Here is a 26,114-nt window from a genome sequence, read left to right on the forward strand (position 1 = left end):
TTCAGTGTTTTTTCTCTCGAGTTTTTCTTCCCCACTACATGTGTACTGTGAATTTAACTTAAGAGCAGAAAATAAAGCTACTACTTTGCAGCAATTTGCTCAAGAGGATGTACTTTTGGAAAATAATGCCTTAAATATACTTAGTAATAATTTAACTCATTATTCATTTAGGAATTGTCTCCCCATGCACTAACTGTGATTTGGGTGGGACAGAGAAAGGCAGTGACAAAGCATAAGAAAACTAACCCTTTAGTTTTAGAAAATTACACCAGAAGCATTCAAAGGAAGGTGAAAGAATCCCCACACAAGAAACTGAAGAACTGAAAATCTGCAACCTGCATCTTTGAGATTTATTGTTTGGGACGAGTAGGGGGTTTTTTTGGGGGGGGGGAGGAGGGGGCTGTGTTTAAAGACTAGAAGTTCTTCACTCTAGTCATAGCTCCTGGGTCACTGCATGCATTCTTTGTAGCCAAGAGCTGTAGGAGCTGTATTAAGCCCCTCCTTTTTACTGCAGTCAGGAGAGAAACCATGTACCTCATTATTGCTCCTTCACACGCTTTTTACTCCACAAAAGAGAGTTTGTCTTCCCTGCATTAGTTCCACATCAGAACACACCCGTCTTCACTTCCCTCCAGGTAGAGGTAATTACTACTCCAGGTAGTAATGTCATGCATAGCTGATAAAAATCAAAGCTGCAGCTCTGCAGCTTGAAAAGGAGTGGGAAGGGAGATAGAACACAGGTACTCACAGGTATACCTACAGGCACTAGAAAGAGGTCTTTACAAAAATGCAGACAAAATAGGCTGCTTTCTTTCCCAAAAAACACTTTGCTATCTACATTAAAAAGAAACATAAGACAAAAATGAACCAAAAAAACTTCCTCCTGCAAATCGCAATTAGAGCAGCAAGAGCTGTGATGCTGCTTGTTAATACATGGAAGGCCACTATGGAAGGAGAATTGCCATTAATAAAGTCTCCAAATGAATAGTACAGATCCACAGTGATTTTAATAGTTCAGTTTCTGAATTGTACACTGTCATGTCTGACATAAAAAGACTGTAATTGACTTATTAGCTACAAATATAAATTATACCTGGATTTTCTATTTTTAATCTTAAGAATAAAAAAGTACCATGTGTTCAATCTTCCAAAGTTAGAATCATAAGGGGAAAAATGATAATTATATGAAAGTTGTCAAGAGTACACAAACAGATCATTTATATGCAACATGAAATGACAAGTCACTAAAAGTCAGACTCTTTCAAAACTGTCCAAATGATTGTCACTACCAATTGTACTAACACACCATTTGTCTTCAGAGCCCATAGAAACTGGCAAGTCTTACTCCATAATTTCACTTGCATTCCCATTTTTATACAGAGAGCTTCCCAGAAGCTTTTAATGGTCAGAAGATTTTTTTGTTGGGTTGGTTTTGGTTTCTTTTTGGATACACCATTTTAGTCTATTTATTTATGCTTTGACTTTTCCTTTCTGGTGAGCTGCAAGCACTTCTTACTCCTCATTTTGCTGGAGCGAACAATCCCTCCCCTTTTCTTACATCACGTAAACGGGTCAGGCACAACAACCTGACTTTGTCCTTTTTGCTGGCTTGTAGTCCGTGATGTCTACAGTTTGGGTTGGCCCCTCAGCCTTCTGCCGAGCAATTATTGGGACTACCATCTCAAACACAGTTTCAAAGAGGTAGTCCACCTTGTATCCTGTTTTTGCACTGGTCTCAAAACACATTTTCTCAGCTGCTGGAACATCCTTCTCATCTAGCATTTTGTATTTCAGTATCTTTTTGTAGAGCGCAATCGCATCCTCTGCACGGACTTGTTTTCGCACCTTCGAGCCACAGCTGGCAACAGACTTCTCAGGTCTATTTTCATCTGGTGGTAAAGTACAGTCATCACTGAGGTCAACTTTATTTCCAACAATAGCAAAAATGCAGTCAGCACTTGCACTGTCTGTCAGTGCCAAGAATCTTTCTTCCAGCTCTGTCAGGCTTTGGAAGCTGTTCACATCGTACGTGAGGATCACAGCAGCTGCTCCTCTGCAGTACATAGACCCAAGGCCATGGAACTGCTCCCGTCCTGGCAAAGGTTTAAACACAACAAAAAGTTAGTGTGCTGGAAGCCACATTATTAACCAAGTAAAAGAGTTTAAGGAATTTTAAGCCAATTTCAAAACCCTGTGCGAAGCAGTGAAGGTAAAAATGTGTTATTTGTAGCATTTTCAGGTTTTTCCTTCTGCTTTTCCTTAAGAGAGGAGCAGTGCCACAGAATAACTCTACACACCGCTTGCTCAATCTCAGAGCAGGGAGTCTGGAAAGACAAGTGAGCAATCAAGCTCACACAGGATTCACACTAGGTGAAAGCAAAAAGAACTGTTTTGTTTTTTTTTTTTATTAAATTGCATACTAGTTGACTTATGTCATATTAACTGCTACTCTGCTTGGGCTCACAGATGGCCCATCCACCTATTTAACCATTTATAAACAGAAGTGTACTGCTTCAAATTCTGCTAGAATTTATTACTTCTATAAATTCAGTACACATTTTCAAGTACATCCCGTTCAGAAATCTGGATCAAAATCAGTAACCAACCTCTTCTAGATTTTGAGGGATTTTGTAAGCTATTTAATCAGACTAAACTGTAACTGCTACATGCCCACAGTTCTCAGGTACATTGGTTTTACAGGAAAAGACTCTTGTTGGGGGTATAGAGCCAGTATTGATATGCATCTGTCCCACCACAAGTATTCATGCTTTTTTACAGTATTAAACACACATAATGTAGAAAACCCTAAACACATTCTACAAGTAATTTGTCTTTTAAGTTGCCCTGGCCATCGCTCAATAACCAACGGCTAAAACGTTTCTTCCTCATCATTTAGCAAGTATCTTCCAGCACTTCTGATGAAGCCTTGATGGTATCCTTCAAGTTCATTTCTTGGAAGACAAAACTGACTCTTCTTTAAATTCTGAGAAGCAAAAATGTTCTTTAGTATTTGTAATGGGACTAAGGGAAATAAGGCAGAAGACACACTGTGTTACCACTGAGAACTGCTACTTTCCCCCAATACCTGCTACATGTAGAATATGCTGTAGTTCACTTTACACCCCAAAACCCAATCAAGCAATAGATAAAACACACTAGGTTTCAACCAGTCATCAGCATCAGCCTTAGGTCACTAGAGAAGTGTGAATGAACAAACAAAAAAAAAAAAAGAGAGAGGAAAAAAAAGGCAACTACACTCTCTTGTCATACAATCTCTTTGCACAGAACCTCAGTTTATAGAAATTCTGGAAGACACCTGCTTACATTCATCTTCTGCACAAAGCTACTGACCACCATGAGTTACAATATCATGAAATCCTTGTAAATGACTGTGGAATAGGAAAGGGAGAAGAAATTCATGCTGAAAAATGTGGGTCAGCACACATTGAAAAAACACATCTGCACATGAACATGCACACTGTGAAAGGAACTCAGAATCTACTTCAGCTGGGAACATAATCATCACTGCAATAAATCCTTCAACAAATGTCAGAACTCTACTCCACAAGTGCCAAAAGAGAGACAAAATGTTCATTGTTATTCATAAAACAAAACTGGAAAACGTCAAGATAGAACATGAAATCCAAAGCTCACTTCACCTTTAACACTCAGTGAAACTCTGGTAACAGCCAGAGAAATAGATTTGGAAAGGTGCAGAATTCACTATAAAGAGGTGTAAAAGGAAGGTGGTGAGAATGCACAGAACTATGTGAAACAGTTGCATGAGGAAAAATTGTGGGATCTCTCAGGCTGGTGAATGATTGAAAAAAAAGGTAGAAACAGATGTCTATAAATTCAGGCCTAATACTGAGAAAGTAACTGAGAAACAACTATTTACTCTTTCTCATTACATGGAAAATGAGAATTTCACATCAAAATCGTGCATGTAATTTAAATATTTTCCTGCAAAGTGAATAATTGGTAGTAGGTGTTGACATTGCAGAGGTCAAAAGTTCAATGAATGGCATTCAGAAAACCATTAGGCAAAGTTAGTGGAGAACTGCCTCTGTGCAACTTTGTGTAACTTCTGATTTGCTTTCCCCCAGCAAAAGAAATTCTTTAATGATCTGGTAGGTAGGAAAAAAGGAGGTAGTAAAAAAATAAACCAAACCAATAATTATACCTTTGTTTAGGTATGTTGGGTAAGGGCAAGGGAGACTGAGATACAGAGGAGGGAGGTCAGTGCTTTTGCAATTTTTCCTCCAATCTCATGTTTAAAGTTGCACTGCAACTGAGTCTTTAAATGTCTCCAATTTTCCAGTAAAAGTTTGTGCCATGACTGATTTTGTTTTCATCCGAACCCTGATTATACTGTGGTCTGGAAATCACAACGGAACATATATCCTCCTCTGTTCTCCCACTTCAGATGCCTAAACCATAATATCCAGCCCCCAGAATCATTTGCTACAACAACCAAGTACTAGAACAATACTATTATTTGTTTTATGGAATTCATATGCTAATCTAATCTTGTACAGCAAGATTAAACCATGACACTTCTACGTGGTAACTACCAACTGATTACTTCTACAACTAATATATTGTTTAAAAGGGGAAAGAAACAGAAAGAATTTACTTTGCATAAGGGGTTAATTATGCCAGAGGAATAATGGATAGTGTCCCTCACTCACTCTCACAGAACAATCTACATGCAAAAAAGACTGCATAATGCACTTTTTCAGCAGTTTCCTTGCACAGACTACTTCTGACACTTAAGGACTGGAACAACTCTAAATTTGGAAAAAAACCCCAAACTACACTAAGTATTTAAACTAATATCTGTCCTCAAGGTGTCAGGCAAAATAGCATCAGACATTAGGTTGACAAACCTACCACATGAGAACAGCCATTGCCTTCTTATAGCCAGTTTTCTTTCCCTGGACACATCTGGTCCCACTTCAACCACATTCCTTTTTATATAATTAGCTAAATTAAATGGTAAACCCTGAGTCCAACAATCAAACAATTTCACCCTTTAAAAAAAAAAAAATAAAGGTAGCGGTAAGAGTGGCAGAACTGTCAAATAATTTGCAGTCAAAGAACCACCAAATCAACCACAAAGGCACAACATCAGGACATCAGGGAAATTTTTTAAAGCAAATCAACCAAAACTAATTTCCATTTTTCTTTTCATCCTTATATTTTGCCTTATTTACAGCAGTTTGACAACCCTACAGCTGTAGCCCCATCTGCAGCACCATTAGCTTTTCAGAGGCTCTTCCAGCAAGTATATGAAGTCTTGTTGGAGACTCCATCCACTCAGGAGCAGTGCAACCCTCGAGCATTTTCAAAGTCTTATGATGGTCATCATAAACAAATCAAAGAATTTTGAGCCAAATGGACCTCAGTACAAAGTTCGTAAGAAACCCAAGGGAGAAAGAAGGGAAAAGTAGAGTTGCTAGAGGCCTGCCTAATAAATAAGCAAGGCTAGATTTAAAATATGCTGAGACTTGAACTTGAAGCCTAGGCTTTGGTCTAGCCAGCCTCCTATAGCACCCCGACCTCTCAGCTGGAAGTCAGAAGCCCCTGTGAATGCTTTCTCTGGATGGGACCACAGCCTGACCAAGCATTCCCATCCCTTCCCAGCTGTGGGATCCACTCACATCAGTGCCTCAGTCTGCCTCATGGATTGGAGCTCTCCTCCTGCCCAGCCACCCCTGAGGGTGGTATGCAAAGTAGCCTGTGAAGTTGTGTGGATATTTACAAGAGCAAATGACTTCCTCCAGACAGATTTGAATGCTCCTTACCTCCTACCCCTTCAAAAGCTTTCACCACAACTTCTGAAGTGGCACAACTTCCCACACATGCACTCTTTCAAGAAAACTTCTACCAGAAGAACAAGTTTTAAATCTCTCAGTGTTGAGCACATACAAGAATGCAGAACAGGTTGTTTTAGTTTTGAGGAATAAAACACAACAAATACTACAGAGATAAAAAGGTCTTCCATCAAGTACTGAAAAAAGTAATGTTGCTACACTGATATCAGTCTGAGTGGAACCCTAAATTCTGAGTGCCTAAAGCAAATATGTAGCAGGGAAAAGTACACAAAGATGGGCTATAGAGGTACATTAACATTGCATTAAAATTGCACAAGAGTGCAAAATTATCCAGAAAGTTCTCAGTTCATAAATCAGGTATGTTCCAACAATTTTCACTGTGATTTTAACAGTATTGTAATCTGAACAGTAGAGAGGAATTAACACAAACACAAGGTACCAGCTAGGTTTTGCCTTTCAAATGCTTTCTCCTTTATAAAAGAGTCTGAACTTGAGTGTACATGGAGAGGGACAGGAACTATGCCCTAGGGAGTTAGCTAGAAGACGAAAGAAAAGAGAAAGTATGACACCCATGACACAGCACAGAAATCAGTACTAAAAAGAAATGAGCTTTGAGGATTCAGCTGCAGTAGATGAAGGTTCAAGGGGTGACCCTTATGCTCTTGAGTTACCTCAGCAGGAACATCCTCGTGATCACAAGAGTAGACAAAGAAGCTCCCTTTTGAAAAAGGGAACAACATTTCCTTCTGTTCCCAGATAATGCAGTAATGTTGTGACCCTTTAAAGGACATCAGGGGAAACAATTTTTCTGGGAACTGAGATTTCTGTTTGTGCACATATACTGAGATATGTACTGACTATTAAACAAACCATAAAGGTCCTTAAAGGTTTCAGGAAAATGCTACTCCCCACGCGTGAGTCAGGCTGTCAAGCTTTGACAGAATTAAGTCAGAGTTCTTTATTATCTTGTTCAAGGTTGATATTCATTTCTTGTACGTGACTTTATCACATTTCCCTTGAAGTAAGGAGCTTTCTAAAGAACTGGACTATGCCTGTGGTTACTTGGGGATAAAAATAAAGCTGTCCATCCCAAAGGATTAACATGGAGGACATAAGCAGGAATTAGTGGAAACATGAGTCAGAAAGCACTGGAGAATTCAATTTCTACATATCCATGAGCTGCCCAAATACATGACTTCCTGATCTGTCAGAAAAATGCCAACATTTGGTTTTCCTTCTAGACAAAATTCCCCATGGAATGAAAACCTCTGTGAGGGAAAAAACCTAAATAATTAAATTAATAAACCCTAACAAACTCCGCTCCCCCTCCTCACCCCCAAAAAAACACAACCAGTAAAACAATTCCAGTTGAGTAACTAGAAAATTCATTTAAGCTCCACCTTCACTCTGTATTATACATTTGCAAAGCTGCATTATACATTTGCAAAGCTGCATTATAGAAGATACTTGTGTATACTGAAGTTTCAGAATGCAACAGATGTCTAGTTCTACTAAAAAACAAGATGGCATTTATTTTGTTTACGCTCATTAGTTAGATATGGATCAACATTCAAGGCATGAACCGTGTCCTGTTTTAGGAGCTTCTATTTAAGTTATTAAAATTAGATATGGATGTCTTGGCCAAAGTAGAATTTAACATAAACATAGGAAAGTACTGATCTTAATGCCCAAAGGGCTTCACTTTCATGTTTTAAAGTAGAAAGAGCTATACATAGAAGAAGAAAATAACAACCACATGGGTTAAGTGTACAATGAACAAACATTGTTCTCCAAAGAAAAAACCATCAAAAACAGCCAGTCAAGAAAGTGGGTTCAAGGTAATATAGGATTGAGACAAGCTTACTCCACTTCTAAACACAATTTCCTCTGAATTGCTAAGTCAAGAATCTTTATCTCATAAAAAAGAAGATTTAAAATTGTGAAAGAGACCATCTCTTCCCTTAAATCTATGCATTTTTGTCTTAATGAACAAATGCTTTGAGTTCTGAAAGAGTCTGAAATTGCTAAGACCTTGCAAACATCCCCACTCTACAAACATGAACCATTTTAGGTTTATAAAGCTTCTTCTGTGAAACAGCAGCTCAGCGTGAGAAAGCAAGCCACAGGAACCAGGAGCAGTCATTTACTTCTCACTTAGGCAAGACAACAAATCATGATCAATCTGAGCCCTGATCTTCAGTCAGTTTTAATTATCATACTAGAAATACCACACCTCTACTAATGAACATGTCCCTTGGACACAAAAATCAGTGACTAGAAAGGCTAGAATTCATCCACTGCACAATCACTACCTACGAATTACCTAACCCCCCTCAGATCTGGTCTTAGAAAAAGAAAGTAATTCAAAAACACTTTTAAATAAATAGAAACAACTAACACAGCTTCAGTCTTTATAACATTCTTCTTTTCACTCTAATTTAAAACATAAAAACACATCATCATGTTGCACAAATGGTTCCTTCTTCCCACCCCCACCCCCCACAGAGGTGTCCTTCTCACAGAGGTTATTCACAAGCTTGTATCCAAAGTTACTAAGAACCAAGCCTGACAGCATTTAGGTATTTATACTGCTGCTTTTATATAGATAAAGGAAATGTCCTGCACAAGCTGCTTCTCCTCCCCTGGAAGCTGGCATTCAGGAAGGCAAATATACTCAGGACATTTCTTTCAATCGCTACAAATATCTTCCCATAAAAAAGATCACAATATCCAAATGGAGGCAAGTCCCAGATTCAGAGGAACCAACAATGTATTTGAGTTGACTGCCAAAGATGAGAAAGCCTTATGAACTTAAACAGTGAAGCAGAAGATGCTTTCTAATACATTTAACTCCATGACATTTGAATAAAAGGCAGATCCCAAGAGCTCAGTGCACAATGCTTTACATTATGTCACTATAATTTAGTCCCTGCTGAATTCACATTCAGAAATCTTATACAATCTACTGGTCAAATGCTTTGGCACTATAATCCCAAATTTATGAGTTATGGTTCCACAGTATGAGTTTTATCCTGAGAGACTGAGTTGTGCCCTTCTACATAATAAAAATATTAAAGATATTTTTTTAGAAGTCTACTAAACTACCATCAGTGATCCAACAATGCATGGGATAAAACACATCCAAAAATATATGTAAATTGTGGTATTAGGGAATCTAAATTATTATAGAAATCAAAATGTAGGAAAAATACACAGTGATGAATAACTGAAGGGTCATTGGAAAGGACTAATTCTTAAACAGATTTTTTAAAAAGAGCATAAACCTTATCTTTGGAGGCAAACTTATCACAGAATCACAGAATGTGCTGAGTTAGAAGGGACTCACAAGGATTAGGAATATTTAACAGATACTAATAAATTCTCCATGGAATAAGGGAAAAATCTACAATAGTATTCAGGAAAAGCTGGATGAGATTATTAGTGTTACCAAGCATCAAGGCCTATTACTACGGATTCTGTATCCAACATAACATGCAAGGAAAAATATAAAATCCATCCTCTATATCCATTCCTTTACATAACAAAGTCAGAATTCTTTCAGGCATCTACACTAGCTATTAACATTCTGACAAGAGAAAACAACTACCCCCTGGAAGACTAGTCTACACCAGCACCTACTAGTGTGCATTAAGAAAAGTAACTCACTTCCCCTGCCTTATCTAAGGGTACAAAAAACACAAATCACGTCTTGCTACTCCCCAGCTACATTTAAAAAAAACCCCAAAACATAAAATAAGTGAAAAAGAACAAAGATGGAAAAATTGTAAGTTTTTAAAGATTATAAAGACAAAGCATAGAGGAAAAAAACAAAATAAACAACCGTACTGCGTATGCTGTATCAAGTTTTGCTCTTTTTGCTTGTTCTAATACAAAGGCAGCATATGAATTAAATCTTTTGAGTTACAATCATGATCAGGAAAGAAATTAATCCAGAAGCTTTATAAACAGAAAGAATCACTAGGAAGCATCCGAAATAAAGAAAAAGAGGGTGCTTATTTACTGGAAATGGAAATTCCACTACACTTCATACCTAAGAATAGTAATATATCTAATGAAAGAAAGCTATAATCACATTTCTTTTAGCCTATTTCTTTCCCCTCTCCTTTAAATATAATAACTAAACTAAAGCTAACTAATATGCCATAAATAAGATTTGTTTAAATAAATAAGGACATGTTTCAGCAAGGACCAACAAATATGAAGTATAAATATGAAGTACGTAAAAGATTTTGCCCTAAAATTGTAGCCACTTCACCTACCTTATGAAAGATAAGTCTTTCTTTAAAAAGGATTAACTTTGATAAAAGTAATGCTCTCTATATTTCTTTACAGATTCAAGCTTATTGCTAGTTTAGAGCCTTTTCAGAAGGAAAGTCACACAGAATCACAGGATGGTTGGAGTTGGAAGGGACCTCTGGAGACCATCTAGCCCAACCCCCCTGCCGAAGCAGGCTCACCTAGAGCAGGTTGCACAAGATCACGTCCAGGAAGGTTTTCAATATCTCCAGATAATGAAATTCCAAAACCCTCTGGGCAGCCTGTTTCAGTGCTCCATCACTCTCAAAGTAAAGAAATTTTTCCTAATATTTAGATGAAACTCCCTGTGTTTTGATTTGTGCCTGTTGCCCCTTGTCCTGTCACTGGGCACCAATAAATTGTCTCTGGCCCCATTCTCTTGAGATATTTGTATGCAGTGGTAAGATCTCATCTCAACAGCCAGCTAAAACAGATGACAGCAGCAACTATTATTAATTTGCTTCTCTTTATGGTTTTCATCACAAAAAGTGCTCACAATTCTATTTTCACTGTGTTCTCTGTTTTTCTTTTTTTGCTACATACACCCAGAATGATAACAGGCCAACCCATTCAAGAAAGCCCAGATTTGTTGGGAGAACAATCCCCTTCATACCTCTGTCCTTTTGGAGAACATCTTTTCCTCTCGAACTATACCAATAGGTCAAGCAGTTTCAACTGACTCTTTAAATGCTGTTAGAACACCAATTAACATTCCAAAAGTGATACTTTGGTACAATTCACAACAAAAAACAATTCTTCCAAAGAAATTCACTTAAATGGGCCTTTCATTTTTAGGACAAATAACACACTGAAAAGTTATGCAAGAATGTCAGCGTGGTGTGTTGCACATCACATGCCAAACTCTGTAAGTGGTTAATGATCTACAGGATCATCTGAGCGTTATCTGAAGAAGGCGGCTTTTTCAGCAAAAGGGCACACACAAAAACCTGCTCAATAAGAATGGAAAAACAGAAGATAATGGGAATTTTTTGTTACAGGATTAGTTTCATTTCATATTTTCCAAGGTTATCAATCTAAGCATGTCCTGGTAGAAGCTCCAAAATAAAAGTATAGTCACCACATTTTTCTGATGTGCTGAAAAAATGCCTCGAAAGCCATACAGCCTTTACTCACAGCACACCTCTAAAGAACCCACAACTGAAACATGGGTAAAAATTTGCTGTGTTTTTTATCGCACAGTTAACAGTGCGATAGTTTATGGAGAAATGTGCTTTTAAGTAAAATCTCAATTTTCTGAAGGCAGATACACTAAAAGCAGACGCCTAGCAGCTCAGACTGGTGTCGACCAATCCGCTGTTACATCCTGTAGAGCATTCTGACTCCCAGAGGTATCCAAAAAAGCCGATTACTGTGGATGAAGCCTTCTCATCCATGGCTCAACTTTAATAAACATCCCTCTGTCATCTTGTCAAATCCTGCATTATTCAGCCATGAATTAGTTTAATTATTCCCAGAAACTTTTTTAATCCAGCCCTGAAGAATAGTTTGTCCGTTTTCATTCCATAACTGGTAGTGAAGACTTGCATTACTGGTTCCCAATGACAGAACCATCAGACACACTCAATGGAAGGAGGAAAACAAGTTTACATGGGAGAGAATAGAAGAGGAAAGAAAAAAAAAATCATTAAAAAAACATTTACAGAGCAAGATCAGGGATCATTCAAATATGACCTCCTGCATAATAAAGATGATAGAATTTCACTTAGTTGTCTTGAGACTGAGGAGGAATTTGAGTTCTATAAAGCAGCTAAAGAAAGGAAAGTCAATATCTCACAAATTAGGTTGTTGTATAGTTCAGCTTTCCAATTCTGAATTTTGATAGACTTTCAGCTTCATGAAGTATCCTCTTCAAAAAACAAACAAAAAAGATGCCTCAAACCCCAAACTAAAAACCACTACATTCCCCAAACACCAGAAAAACTTCACACTCCTCCTTAAAAGATATTCCCTTATGGCTTAACCTCCTTCTTTTTAGGCTAGAGAAATGAACAGTTTTTCATATTCAGACTCTTTGCCTTCGGCATATTCTTCTAAACTGACAACCATACCTGTAGTTCTTTTCTCCAGTCTTTCCATATTATTCTATAATCAAGAATGTAAGAGAGTCTCACTGAAGCTATGACATTACTTAAATTCTTTACTACTTTCAACCCTCCCTACACTTGCTATACTTTTCAGAATAGTTCATAGGTTCTGGAACACAAGGCACCAAGAGCTTGGTTTGCCATCTACTTCCAATTCAATGGACTTTGCAAAAGATATGTTGCCCAATGAATCTAACTTAGCCTGTTGCCAGCACCACATAACATTAGTCTCTCTTTATTTACAGCCTTATACATTTGTTTATTCTGTACGTTTCTAGCTGCAATCATCTTTTTATAAAGAGATTTATAAATTGAACGTATTTGAACTAAATGCATATTTAGGGTAGCTATAACCAGCAATGTCTTCAGCTGCACAACTCCTATATAAAGAAGAAATATTACCAGAGAAGATTCCTACTGTCTAGAAGATTTAGGCCATTAACTAGTTTCTGCTTTTCTGGAACAAAGGAGTATCTGGAATCTGTTCTGCTGCATAAATGCAAAACTATTTTTCTTGCCCACAAGAATGAATCAGAACTCACTATTTTAATAATGAAATTAAGATCGAGCTTCTAAACTCACAGGAATTTTAATTTCAAAATAAAAGTTCTCATAGAAACACCAATTTTACTCCATGAATATGCTTTCTATCCAAGGTTTTAAACTTAATCATTGTCTAGCAACACCAAGCATTACATAGAAAAAAGCTCCTAACCACACTACATAGCATGTTTTTGCCAATAAAAACTTTGGCTAGACCTGCTGTTAAAAAAAAAAATATCCCCACAAACCTTTCTGTAGCTAAAGATCCCCTTGATGTCTCAACAACCCTGAATAACTTTTACATTTAGCTATATAAGACTTAGTTTTTTCAAACCACCCATTTTATTTAGATTTCTTGATGTACTGTGTTTATTTCTTGAAAAAGGAGATAACCCCAGAAGCTTCAAGCAATTCATGTATTTTCAGCTGTCTAGAAGGGTAGTGGCTTGTAAAAGATGAACAGAACTAACCTTAGCCACACCAGACCAGCAAGCATATCAGGAGTGCATCTTCAACACAAACTGAAAAAATGACACCAGTATTTATCTATTTCCCTCTGCAATCTCACAGTAGTGCAGGAAAACATCCTGTCTAAACACTTTTATCTGGCAAAAGAAATGAGGGTATGACAGATTGATGGGACATTACCATCCTGCCTGTGAGCAGAACTCCAGCTGAAATCTCACATCAACACCATGTCTACCAAAAAGAAAATGTGTCAGGGTGCTTGAGAGTTAAATTTATGAAGTTCCTGTATGCCTGTACTGATGTGAGAGCAGGAATGCAAGAATGAAACTAGAAATTTAAATCTGAGTAAGTAAAATGTAAGAATCAATGTAAAATTCTTCTGAAACTTCGTGTTTAAAAGAATTTTAAACTGCTACTTAAAAAGAAGTGGTCATTTTGCAGATTTCCTTGAGGAAAGATGTGATTGGAAGCAAACCATAAAGGAAAAAAAAAGACAACCTTCAGATTTACTTTGGAAGAGTTCTGCAGGAAGCAATAGCACTGAAGACTTAACTGCAGCAGAAGAGCTTCATGGTTAAATATTGCTCAGCAGCAAGTAACAAGAGGCCAGTTACAGGACCAGGCTGCAGAACAACCTGACCTGGGAGAGACAGTCACTTTTGGCCTGCAGGAGAAGCCATTCAGTTTTAATGCCTGCTGGAACATCAACCCATCTCCTCAAATAAAACTCCCTTTTACAGAAAGCCAATTCATTTTCCACAGGTTGAGATCTAAAAGCAGCTGGTTTTTTTCTTTCCAGTACCAGAAAACTGATACTTTTTCTTTAAATTTACAATTCCTTTCCACAGGGGGACAGACACTGTAGATTACCCCATCTCTCTATGCAGAGAAGCTCTGCTAAGCAGAGGCTGTTACCAGGTCCTTAGCTTCAGAGTCACTCAGAAAGGAGATCTTCAAAGCCCATACTCCCTCACAAAGTTTGCTCTTCAAACTAAGAAGCAGGTCCTTAGCTCAGGCAGGAATGCACGGATGGGTGTATTTTAGCACGGTTCAACTGGCACTGAGGGCCAGGAGGTCATTCCACACTTACTGGATGTTTTATATTGCTCAATAAGGAACTGGCAACTTAACTTGGTGTGCTGGTTTCACTGGGGCAGAGTTTATGGGGTTGCTGTGAACTTGTGCTAAAAAGAATGTGGATAACACAGGAATGCTTTAGCTATTGCTGAGCAGTGCTTGCACAGCATTAGGGCCTTTTCTCCTCATATACTTCAATAGATACTTGAATTTTAAATAATACATACTTTAAGAAAGAGCTCTTGAAGGGACAGGAACAGGCTGTTCCTATGCGCCAAAAGATGAGACAGAGGGGAAGATGACCAGCCTAGCTGAGCAGGGAGCTTTCGTAGGAACTCAGGTTAAAAAAGAGACTGTATCACCTGTGGAAAAAGGGGCAGGGAACTCAGGAAGTGTTTAAGGATATCGTTAGGTCTTGCAGAAAGAAAATTACAGAGGCAAAAGCTCAAAACTTTATCTGGCCACTTCTGTAAAGGATAATAAAAAGTGGTTTTATAAATATATCAATATCAAAAGGAGGCATAAGGCAAATCTCCACTCTTTATTGCACACAGAGGGAGAATATAGTCACCAAAGATGAAGAGAAGGCTGAGGTATTTAACACCTTCTTTGCTGCAGTCTTCAACACTGAGACCAGTTATTCTCAGGGCAACTGGTCCCCTGAGCTGGTAGATAAGAGCAGAATGGACCCCCTGTAATCCAGGAGAAAGCACTTAGTGACCTGCTGAGCCACTTAGACTCTCACAAGTCTATCAGACTGGATGGGATCCATCCTAGAGTGATGAGGGAGCTGGTGGAAGAGCTTGCTAAGCTGTTCTCCATCATTTGCCATCAGTCCTGGTTAACCACAGCTGTTAAAAAGTTAACAGATGTCAACATACGACTGGAGGTTGGTCAGTGTGACTCCCATTCAAAAGAAGGGCTGGAAAGAGGATTTGGGGAACTACAGGCCTGTCAGCCTGACCTCGGTGCCCAGCAAGGTTATGGAGCAGATCATCTTGAGTGTGATCACATGGCAGATGCAGGACAACCAAGGAATCAGATCCAGCCAGCATGGGTTTAGGAAGGGCAGGTCCTGATCTCCTTTTATGATCAGGTGACCCGCCTGGTAGATGAGGGGAAGGCTGTGGATGTGGTCTATCTGGTCTATCAAGACTTCAGCAAAGCCTTTGACACCATCCCCCACAGCATTCTCCTGGCAAAGCTGGCAGCCCATGGCTTGGAGAGGGGCACTCTCTGCTGGGTTAGGAACTGGCTGGAGGGCCGTGCCCAGAGAGTGGTGGTGAACGGGGCTGCATCCTGTTGGTGGCCGGTCACCAGTGGCGTCTCCCACGGATCAGGGTTGGGCCCAGTTCTGTTTAATGTCTTTATTGATGATCTGGATGAGTGGATTGAATCTACCATTAGCAAATTTGCAGACAACACCAGGTTGGGTGGGAGCATCGATCTGCTGGATGGTAGGAAGGCTCTGCAGAGAGACCTGGACAGGCTGGATCAATGGGCTGAGACCAAGGGTATGAGATTCAACAAGGCCAAGTGCTGGGTCCTGCAGTTTGGCCACAACAACCACATGTAGCGCTACAGGCTCGAGGCAGAATGGTTGGAAAGTGGCTCAGTAGAAAAAGACCTGGGGGTGCTGGTCAACAGTGTCTGAACATGAGCCAGCAGTGTGCCCAGGTGGCCAAGAAGGCCAATGGCATCCTGGACTGTATCAGTAGTAGAAGGGCCAGCAGGACTATGGAAGTGATTTTTCCCCTTTACTTGGCATTGGTGGGGCTGCACCTCCAATACTGTGTCCAGTTCTGGGCCCCTCAGTTCAGGAAGGACACTGAGGTGCTGAAGCAGGTCCAGAGTAGGGTAATGAAGCTGGTGAAGGGTCTGGTGCACAAGTCCTATAAGGAGCAGCTGAGGGAACTGGGGTTGTTTAGCCTGGAGAAGAGGAGGCTCAGGAAGGACCTCATCACTCTCTACAACTCTCTTGAAAGGAAGTTGTAGCCAGGTGGGCATCAGTTTCTTCTCCTGGGCAATTAGTGACAGGATGACAAGACACAGTCTTAAGCTGCACGAGGGCAGGTTTAGGTTGGTCATGAGGAAGAAATTCCTCACAGAAAGAGTGACTAGATATCGGAAGGGGTGGCCCACAGAGGTGGTAGAATCACCCTCACTTGAGATGTTTAAGGAAAGACTGGATGTAGCACTGAGTGCCATGGTCTAGCTGACATGGTGATGTTCAGTCATAGGTTGGACTCTATGATCTCAGAGCTTTTTTCCAACCCAACTGATTCTATGATATCACCCCACCAGTGAGCAGACGGGGTGCACAAGAAGTTGGGAGTGGACAGAGCCAGGACAGCTGGGGCCAACTGATCAGAGAGATATCCCACAACATATGGTATCATTCTCAGCATATAAAGCTGGAGAAAAGGGTAGGAAGTAGGGAATATTTGAAGTGATGGTGCTTGTTCTCCCACATCGACACTATGCATGATGGATCCCGGCTTTCCTGGAGATGGTTGAATACCTGCTTGCCAACGGGAAGTGAGAAATGGATTCCTGGTTTTGCTTTGCTGGTGCATGAAGCTTTTGCTTTACCCATTAAACTGTCTTTACCTCAACCCATGATTTTTCTCACTTTTACCCTTTCAATTCTCTCCCCCATCCCAGTGGGGCAGAGTAAGCAAGAGGCTGCTTGAGGCTTAGTTGAGATTGCCCTACTAAATGTATCTCAATAAGCACTCTGAAACGCCATCACTTATCAGCATTCCTGCCAGCTTTTACCAAAGAGTTGGTAGGTCAGAGCATGTCCTGAAAAGAAATGTTTCCTGTTTTTCTTCATTTTTTACTTCCTCATTAGATACTTTGCTTTTGCTTTAGATAGCTCTTTACAACTTTTTTTAAAAAACAAATTCCCCATAGGATTTTTTGCAGAAGACTAACTACATACATACCAGGTCAATCAGTACAATACACCACAGCATTTTTTGAGTGAGGAAACAAAATGAACTTAATAAACACCTTAATTAAGCACATTGACATTTTAGAAAAGGAAAAAAATAGTTTACTGTTACTGATTGCAGAGCCTCTTCGCATTAAGTTTTGCATCCGACCATAAATAAAATTAAATAGTCTACTCTATGAGAAACATTCTTCTTTTTCCATATTACCACTTTAACCCCAAACACATTATATGACAGCCAGGAGGCAGAAATACAATCTTCAATTCCCTTCTTCCCAAGTATAGGAAACCAAACCAGCAACTAGCAGCTATAAACTTTTTTGTGCACACCCTCTCAAGGAGAGTCACACCTGATAACACAGTACGTTAACTTTCTTCCACAGACCCACAGAAGAGCTTCAGAGCTTGTTGACCAGAAAGTTTATGGATGCTCCATCCCTGAAGTGTTCAAAGACATACTGGATGGGGTTCTGAGCAAGCCGTATCTAGTGGGTGGCATCCCTGCCCATGGCAGAGAGGTTGGAGCTAATTGATCTTTAAGGTCCTTTCCAACCCAAACCATTCATTTACAAGAATGTTAAGCTGTGGCAGAACCTATTTTGTATCAGCCCCACTTCCATGACAGGTCTTTCCATCAATATTTCAAAAGCATTAGCATCAGAGACAGGCCAACAGAGCCAAACATTGGCCCTCAGCGCTCCACTTCAGGGCCATCCCAGGACACCAGCCACAGGCTTTTAACACACTGCAAGAAGCTCAACATTTAGACAGTTTCAGGGATCCCCAGGTTGTTTCTACCACAGCATCAGGCCACCAGAAGTTTTTATCCTTCAGTAATAGGACTGGAAGGTCGCACATCCCTGGGAATGCACCTTCCAACCCTACCCCAGAGCCAGAGACCATCCTCTTCTTCCATAGCAGCAGAACAGCTTTGTTCACTAACAGGCACTGGGGCACTACAATAGAGAGAGGGACTCAGGTATATGGGCCATGATTCCTTTTGGAGATAAAATTAATTACTAGGTCCATATGCAGACAGCACCTCAAGCACTATTTCCATAAATCTCCTACCCTACCAATACCTTTCCAAGTTGATTAGAAGTAGAGGACAGGAAGAGGAGAACTAGAAGTACTTCTAGATAGCCTAGCTTTTACAAAACTAAAGTTAGTGCAGGACAGCAGCTATAGGCTGGATTCATGACAGATCACTACTGGGGGGCAGGGGGAAGGCATCTACAAATCACAGCATTCACATTCTCAAAAACAGAGTCCAGGTTTCACAAAAACCTATTTGAGAGCTGGCAGGTTGTTTTGTCAGAAGTGACCTGTGTCACATGTTTCAAAAGCGAGGAATGATTCTTGCACACATAACAAGTAACAGAGTTATCCAAAACACCTCAAGAATCTCTGATTATCAGATCAATAGCAGGCACCCACGGCAGGTCTTTGTCTGCAGATACTTGATAAATGCCTCTTATTTAAGCTTAAATAACCGTCTGGTGATGTGGAATTGAGGTGTAATAGATAACTATATGCCAGCTTACGATTTGTAACACTGAGTTTAACTTCAAACCAGCCTTCATCAGCAATTTGAAAAATATTTAAACCTTGCTAAATGGGTGGAAGCAAAGGCCATGGATCTTGCAAACTGAACAAGGAAATGAATGGGTTTACTTTTTGGAAGAGAGACTCACATCAGTAACACGGGACATAAACTGAGGCCCACTCAATAGATAATTTTTATTACTTGTTTCAATGTTTTCAATGATTTATAGGCAGGTTTTCAAGTAATGAATTCATACATATGTAATGAATTCATACATAATTAATCTTGAGAAAATTACAAATGCTTCTACTCCTTACCAACCACCACAAGTTTCTATTCAGTTGAAATCTTCTTCACTAGGTGCTTCTAAATAGTTGCTATTTGCCAAAAACAGAAGGCAGTTATGGTGATTCAGTGGGCTGCTTTCAGCTAGTACCAGAAGTGGGAGACTGTGCCAGACATAGTGCTGCTGCCTGGGTTTAGTGGGAATATATTTAAAACTTGTTCATCTCATTCAGATAATTTTATCACAAAACATGTGACTTGTGTTTTCAGAACTTGTGCTGGCTAAGATAAACACATGGCTTTTACATTTCCAGCACTACTTCTCCCTTTTAATTCTACTTCTGGCTTCTCTGCCTACACAATTAAGAGCATATTTAGTATCCACTGTTTAGAGGCATTAATTCAAGGACTAAAGAAACTAAAACCGCACAACAGGCATGGTAAATAATCAATCTAATCTCATCTCAATAATGTTCTCTAACCTGGTTCAAAGGGAGTACCACTAATAATCATAAACACCTCAGTTCTGAACTTTCTATACAAAATAAGCTACAAAGAGCAGTGTTACCACTGTCCAGTGTCCACCCATTCAATCCTCATGCCAAGAGGGGAAGCTACTTACAAAAAGGGAACTGCTTATAGATTTGCTTGCATTGCATCCTTTTCTTTCATAATTAAGACAGTATCTCTAGGTCACAAAGTGCTAAGCCACTCAAAAAGAGGATAGATGTCAATTATTCCACTTCCACTAGGCTTCCAAGGCTTGAAGTAAAAAAAGAAGTTGAGCAGGACAATGTGGAAAGGGCATACAATGCTAGAACAGGAAAGCAGATAAGGAAAACAATACAAATGTGATTCATACAGCTATCTACTGTGGGAGGGAAAGCTCCTAAAGAAAGTCTTACAGTCTCATAAAAACAAGAAGCTGGTAGGGGTTGGAGTTGCTGAGCAGTTTGAGAGAGTTTTAGTTTTACAAAATTAGAGATTTACAGGAGAGGGAAAAAAAAAGTAAAACATAGGTTCACTCTCATTATACCAATGGGGATTTTTTGATTTGTTTTAAAACACCCAGGTCTCACTTGCAGCAAATCACAAGATCTGATGATCCCTTTCATGAGGCTTGGAAGATGCCAACTCAACTACATAGAGCTTTTTCTTTCATTTATTTTTGTTACTATAAACCACTACAGATTCTGGTCATTTCTCCCTTTTCTGAATGAACCAAAATCTTTGCTTTTTTTTTGAGAGCAAATGACAGTCGAGAATTAAACAAAAAATCCACTAGAATATTACTGAAAGCCTTATTTCTACCTTCAACAACGAAGAAGAGAGCAACAACAGATTTAGATGTCCAGATCACAGACCCCACTGTGAAGAACAGAAACTGAATTTCTGATGCCTTTCACAACATGAGGCATTAAACTGCATGAAGGTTCAGTCCAATCACTGAAGTAACCTGCACAACCAGAAAGGGAAGTTGGTCAGCCCAAACCCCTCAGGGAAAGGGAAGCAGGGAGCAGGAGCTCAACTGAAGGTCATTGCAACGAGGGCACATCATCACACATCTGTGTCTTTATACTGCTGTCCTTGAGTGGTTTGAGAACATAAGCTTAAGCAGAAATCAAAGTTTGTTGATCCCATGTAGAGAAGTTATTACACAACCAATAAGCAGCATTTAGACGTTGCTTTGATTTTAAAGGTTACTTCAGTCTTCCTAACTTTTGCTTTACATTCCTCAGGAGGTGTCCTACACATTCATTTCTCTTGTCCTGCCTCCCAAACTGTTTCTTTGTGGTTTCTAGTTAGGATATTCTTACTAACATTTTCCTGAAGGTCTACCTAAGCTAATCTTCATTTTCCAGACAATTACACAATTAAGAGAAAAATAAAATCTCACATATTTAAATATCTATGGTTGAATACTATACATGACTAAAAACTCATAAGTAGACATCAGCTGCAGAATGTAAATCAAAAATTATCCTACTATTTCAACTACACCGAAGACTACTATTTTTAAACTAAGTATGTAAGAACAGTTGGATGGCCGGACAACATCCTTTCTCTGTATTTTGTAAGAATTTCCTGAAGTACAAAAACAGTGGAATATTAAATCATGTAACACACAGTCACGCATGTCAGCGTATCAAAAGAAGAAGTTGAGGGGACAGGGAGAAGTATCTACATGATATGTTGAATCCTGATTGAACAAAATTATTCCAATATAATTATCAATAGAATTTGCTCAATAATCCTTATTGAACAGAAATATTCCAATCTTCAATTCATTAGTCTGCAAACCAGAAAAGAACCAAAACAAACAAACAAACCTTATGAAAGGGCAGACCAGAAAAAAACTGAAAGCACAGAAGCTTTAATTCATAATAAGACATTAGTCTGTTTGAGTACTGAAAGTTTTAAATGTGTCTCCTCCTGGAGTCCCCTACATGAAATTTCTACCATGCTACAGACTAGACTGCAACATATTTTTGCTGCAATGGAATTGGTGAAAAGGCAAAACCTGATATACATATTTTCCTGGTTTTGCATTATTTATAAAACAGTAATAAATTCAGGCTCACACAAATCTTTAGGCTGTCAGCAGAGATCTTCCATAAATGGCTTCTTGATGGCCCATGCAAAGTCAACTTCAATTCTTGCCTGCTTCCTAAGAGGTGGAAAGATATACTAAAAGATTCACAAACACATCTGATTATCTATCTCCCTTTAAAACCCATGTTAAGAAGTTCTCTTCTAGATTGTTTCTTTCTACACCCAGATAGGTGTGGAAATCTTGTATGCTTATTGAGTTGGTTGTCCTAAAGGAAGTTATCCTGGATCTCCTCTGAGGAAGGATGACAAACTACTTACAGTAAGAATTCAAATTAAAGGTAAAATCCCCACAACTTTCCTTTGACCACCTCTGCTCTCTGCAGCATCACTTGCATAAGTTAATCAACAAGCTGAAATCTCATTTCCTAGGCATATCTTCAGGTACTGAATATGAAGTTACAGTTAATGTGATAGGCACAGGAAAAAGAATTTATCAAAACTGATGCCTTTTGATCAGCCCCCTGGATGTTCTACCCAGTGTTCCCCTGAAAGAAAGGAAATAATTCAGACTTGGAAAAGAAAATGATTCTTTCTGTTTCATAATTTTTAAGGGTTCCAAGTGTATCCACCACAAACAGAGTCTTTCTAGATGGAGACCCAAACAAAGGTTACTTGTTTGGATATTTTGCAATAGCACAATGTGACTCAGAGGAGGGATTACTAAGTGTACCTTCAGTTTGGGCAATGAAACACTGCCTCTTCAAAGCTCACAGGGCTTGTAGCTTCAACATGAAACACTAATGGCAGTGAAGCAAACAACTCATCTAGATATAAGATGTGATTGCAGCGTGAAACATACTTAAAGTAGCCTAGAGTATCAGGAGCAGCTCAGCCAAGGCATTGTGAAGCTGGAGCCTCCCTGGCTTGGACATTTGTGCCATCATAGTGTGCATGTACGTGAGATGATACGAGAAACGTACTCACCATACATGAGCGCTCAAAGTAATTGAAAAACCATACAGCTAGCAGCTAGTTACCTGCTCCACACTTGTATGTTAAGCATCTACTGTCACTTTCCTTCCAAATGAAAGATTAAAACTTCATTGCATAGTCAATAGAAAGACATCATAACCCTGACTGCCTAAGTTCAAGCACCTAAATACATAATAATTTTACATTTTTTCAGTATGGAATATGACTGGTATCCCAGAAAAAGAAAACACAACTGAGTCAACATGAGTTACTTTGTACACATTCATCTCTATGCTACAGCTTATGAAGCTTGCTGCTGCTCTGGGTAACACTATTTACTGAGCTAGCAAGAGAACTACTGGCCCACCTGATATTTTCCCCCTCATGCTCTAACTGTTTAAAGAGTTGAGTTTTTAGACAGCTCAGGTATACATTTCACAAATACTGAAGTCAAACTGAAGAGTGCAACAGAGCATTAATAACTTGCTCTCTTACACAGAACACCTATTTTGCCTTTACATATACCCTCCTAGGAGACCAGTTCTTGGACACCCTTCCAAAATTTTCTACAGTCTCCCAATCCACCAGGAAGATGAATTTCCATATATCTGCAATTTTTGTCAGAAGTTTTGCCATCGTATTTACATTGTTTTACTAGCTGTTTTTCTTGTTTACGCCTCCCTCCCTCATACATTTTCAGTATTGTCACATAGCAGACAGTCAGCACGTGAATTAACCTTTCAGCTGTCAAGTCTGTTTTGACAGACACATCTGGAAAATACACCTCTTCCTTCAGTAACCAGGGAAGAAAGAATGCAATGTCAAAGGCACAAACTCCTCATTATGAAGATTCTTAGTTTTGCTCCAAACTACAGTCTGTGACCTTAAAACATGACTTATTCAATCAGTTCAAGAACTTGTACAAACTCATTTGTCCTACTGAAGACTCCAAAGTTGCTCATGTTTCTCAAGCCACAATGCCTTGGCATGGTACTGGACAGCTTTAGCCAGGCACAGATCGCAGGTCACTAATACTTTTCAGGGAAAGTCTCACTTGAACTGTTGAGTAGTTTCCCACTTAAGCTAGAACAGGACAGTCGCTTTGCAGACTATTATTAAATACCACATCCAAAGTGGGAATTTAACGTAGGGCTGGAATACAGAAGGTATTGCAGAGGTTGACACACACATTTATCTTGGCCTGCATCAAGTACTCACAACAAGGTGGTATAACCTCCACATTAGCTTGCCTCTGAAAGAGTTGGTACTAAGTGTGTTACTTTGTCTCCTGTTTCTTTTTGATATGTATTTACACTCTCATGATTTCCTTTTCAAGATACGAAAATATATAACCTATAACCATGCACAGTAATCCCAGGGAAACCATGGTATGTGTGTATGAGGCACTAGTCCTCAGCCATCATTGTTTTACGTACAACAATTATGAACAACTGACATGCAGAGGCCAACATAATATTCTGCAGAATAATTTTTCCAAGGGTAAAAAGAAAAAAAAAATAAAGTCAAAGACTCTTGGTGGTAACTGCCCTTGAGCCATGACTCACCAACAACAAACTAAGGGCTTTTTATTCTCCATAATTTCCATCTTTCCATCTTGTGTATTGTTTAGTCCCCACCTCTTCAGCACAGGTACACACTCAGTAGCCTTCCTCACTAAATCATCTCTGATGTCCAAGACACTTTTCAAGGTGATATCCCCTATGTGCTTCCAACAAGTAACCTCCTCAACTAAAGACATCTTATTACACATTCAGCAACACCCAACCCCAGTCACTGTCACCATTTCACCAGGTTCAGAAAGGCACATGCATCAGAGTCCTTTCTGGCTTTGACTAACCTACCCAACCATCTCATCTGCAGCTTCTTTTCCCTTGCAGTAATCCTCTACTTCCAAAAGTCAAAACCAGCAGAACATCAAACAGAGTAGCTTCTATCAGTCTTCATTTGTGAGGAAAATACATCACTTAAATCCTACTCTTTCTTCATTCTGTTTCAACATGATGGAGGGCCATCCTTCCCCCTTCCCTACTGCCAATTTGCATGTTGTTCACCATACAGGAATGTTAGGCCCCAGGGCAGCCAGGAGACCAGCCTGCCTGGGCTGATCTCCTATGACAGGGACCAAGTCACATCCCATCCCAGGTTTCTCCTGAGAACTTTGCTAGGTCTCCACCTTTATGAGGAAACAGAACAAAGCTGCATCCAAATTTCAGATTGGACATTAGGAAAAGGTCCTTCACTGAGAGGGTGGTCAATCCCTGGTACAGGCTCCCCAGAAAACCAAGCCTGTCACAATTCAAGGAGCATATGGAAGATGCTCTTGGTCACACAGTTTACTTTCAAGTAATTGAACAAGGAGCAGGGAATTGGACTTGATGATCCTTATGGGTCCCTTTCAACTCATGGATTCCTTCTGCACATATTCTATGTGCAGAAGGAAGTGTACATCAACACAGATAAATTCTGAGGGGGGGGGGGAAACACCCCCAAAAAAGCCCCCAACCAAAACTCAAGTTCCTCTCTTGCTTAGTTAGGCTTTAACACTTCAACATTTCTTACAAGGAGGAACCTAACACGTCTTACCACCTAAACATTCACACCTAGTCCGAGAAAGCTCAGCACAGGCAGTTGCCTGCACTGCAGCTTATGAAACCCTAGTGGTCAGAGATTGGAAGCTGTGAGAAATTCACACATGCTCACCAGCACTGATCCATCAGACATCAGCAAACCAGTCACACGAGATGTATGCACTCATTAGGTAAGTACACCACAGTTGACCTAAGCCACAGAAAACCCTTTTCCAGGCTATGTTTATCTCCTTTGTCCCTAAATCTACTAAGTCTGACAAGTGAAAAAAAAAAAATCTGCAGGTGCAAAATAAAGGGGTGCAAGGTGTAAAAATATGAACTGGTAGCTGAATATTCACAGAGGAAAATAATCAAGTCAGTTCTTGCAGACAGATAGCTCACGATGAGAGGAAGGAAAAGAAGGAAAGCCTGCTTTCCCCGTTAACCTTTATGTTTCTCCATTATAATACTGCATGAATATCTGTTGGCAAGTTCAAAACTCAGCTTCTTAAAATAGAGTTACAGGATCCTGATGTGGACTTTTTAAACTGCTTGTCATTAATTTACTGGTTGGTTGCTCTAATACTAAGCCAGCAACACAGGGAACATGACCACTAATCATTAAGAAACCTTGCTACTGAGGGCTCCACTCATCTGTCAGATGAACAAATGTCAACTTAGAGAGACTGAAATCTAACACACAAACTACTTTTGCCTTTTGAAATACAAAGGCATCAGAAAACATGCCTGAACAACCAAAAGATTCCCACAATATCATTAGCTCACCTCACACTATTATTTTCGATTCAATGGTGGTGCAGGGCCAAGACCTTCAAAACTTCAGGATGCTTTCTGCTACCAGAGACA

The 26,114-nt window shown here is 39.5% G+C and overlaps 1 protein-coding gene across 1 annotated transcript in view; it reads right to left on the reverse strand.

The window, feature by feature from the left end:
* Window positions 1-386: 386 nt before the first annotated feature.
* The window catches only part of RAB20 (RAB20, member RAS oncogene family), a 30,122-nt gene continuing 4,394 nt past the window's right edge, over window positions 387-26,114 (reverse strand). The window contains 1 exon segment of the mRNA XM_018084392.2: window positions 387-2,093. Coding sequence (XP_017939881.2) covers window positions 1,573-2,093 — 521 coding nt within the window. The 3' untranslated portion in view covers window positions 387-1,572.

Source organism: Manacus vitellinus, unplaced genomic scaffold (assembly GCF_001715985.3).
Source record: "Manacus vitellinus isolate BGI_N305 unplaced genomic scaffold, ASM171598v3 scaffold_7_pilon, whole genome shotgun sequence".
In the NCBI taxonomy this organism is placed as follows: Eukaryota; Metazoa; Chordata; class Aves; order Passeriformes; family Pipridae; genus Manacus; species Manacus vitellinus.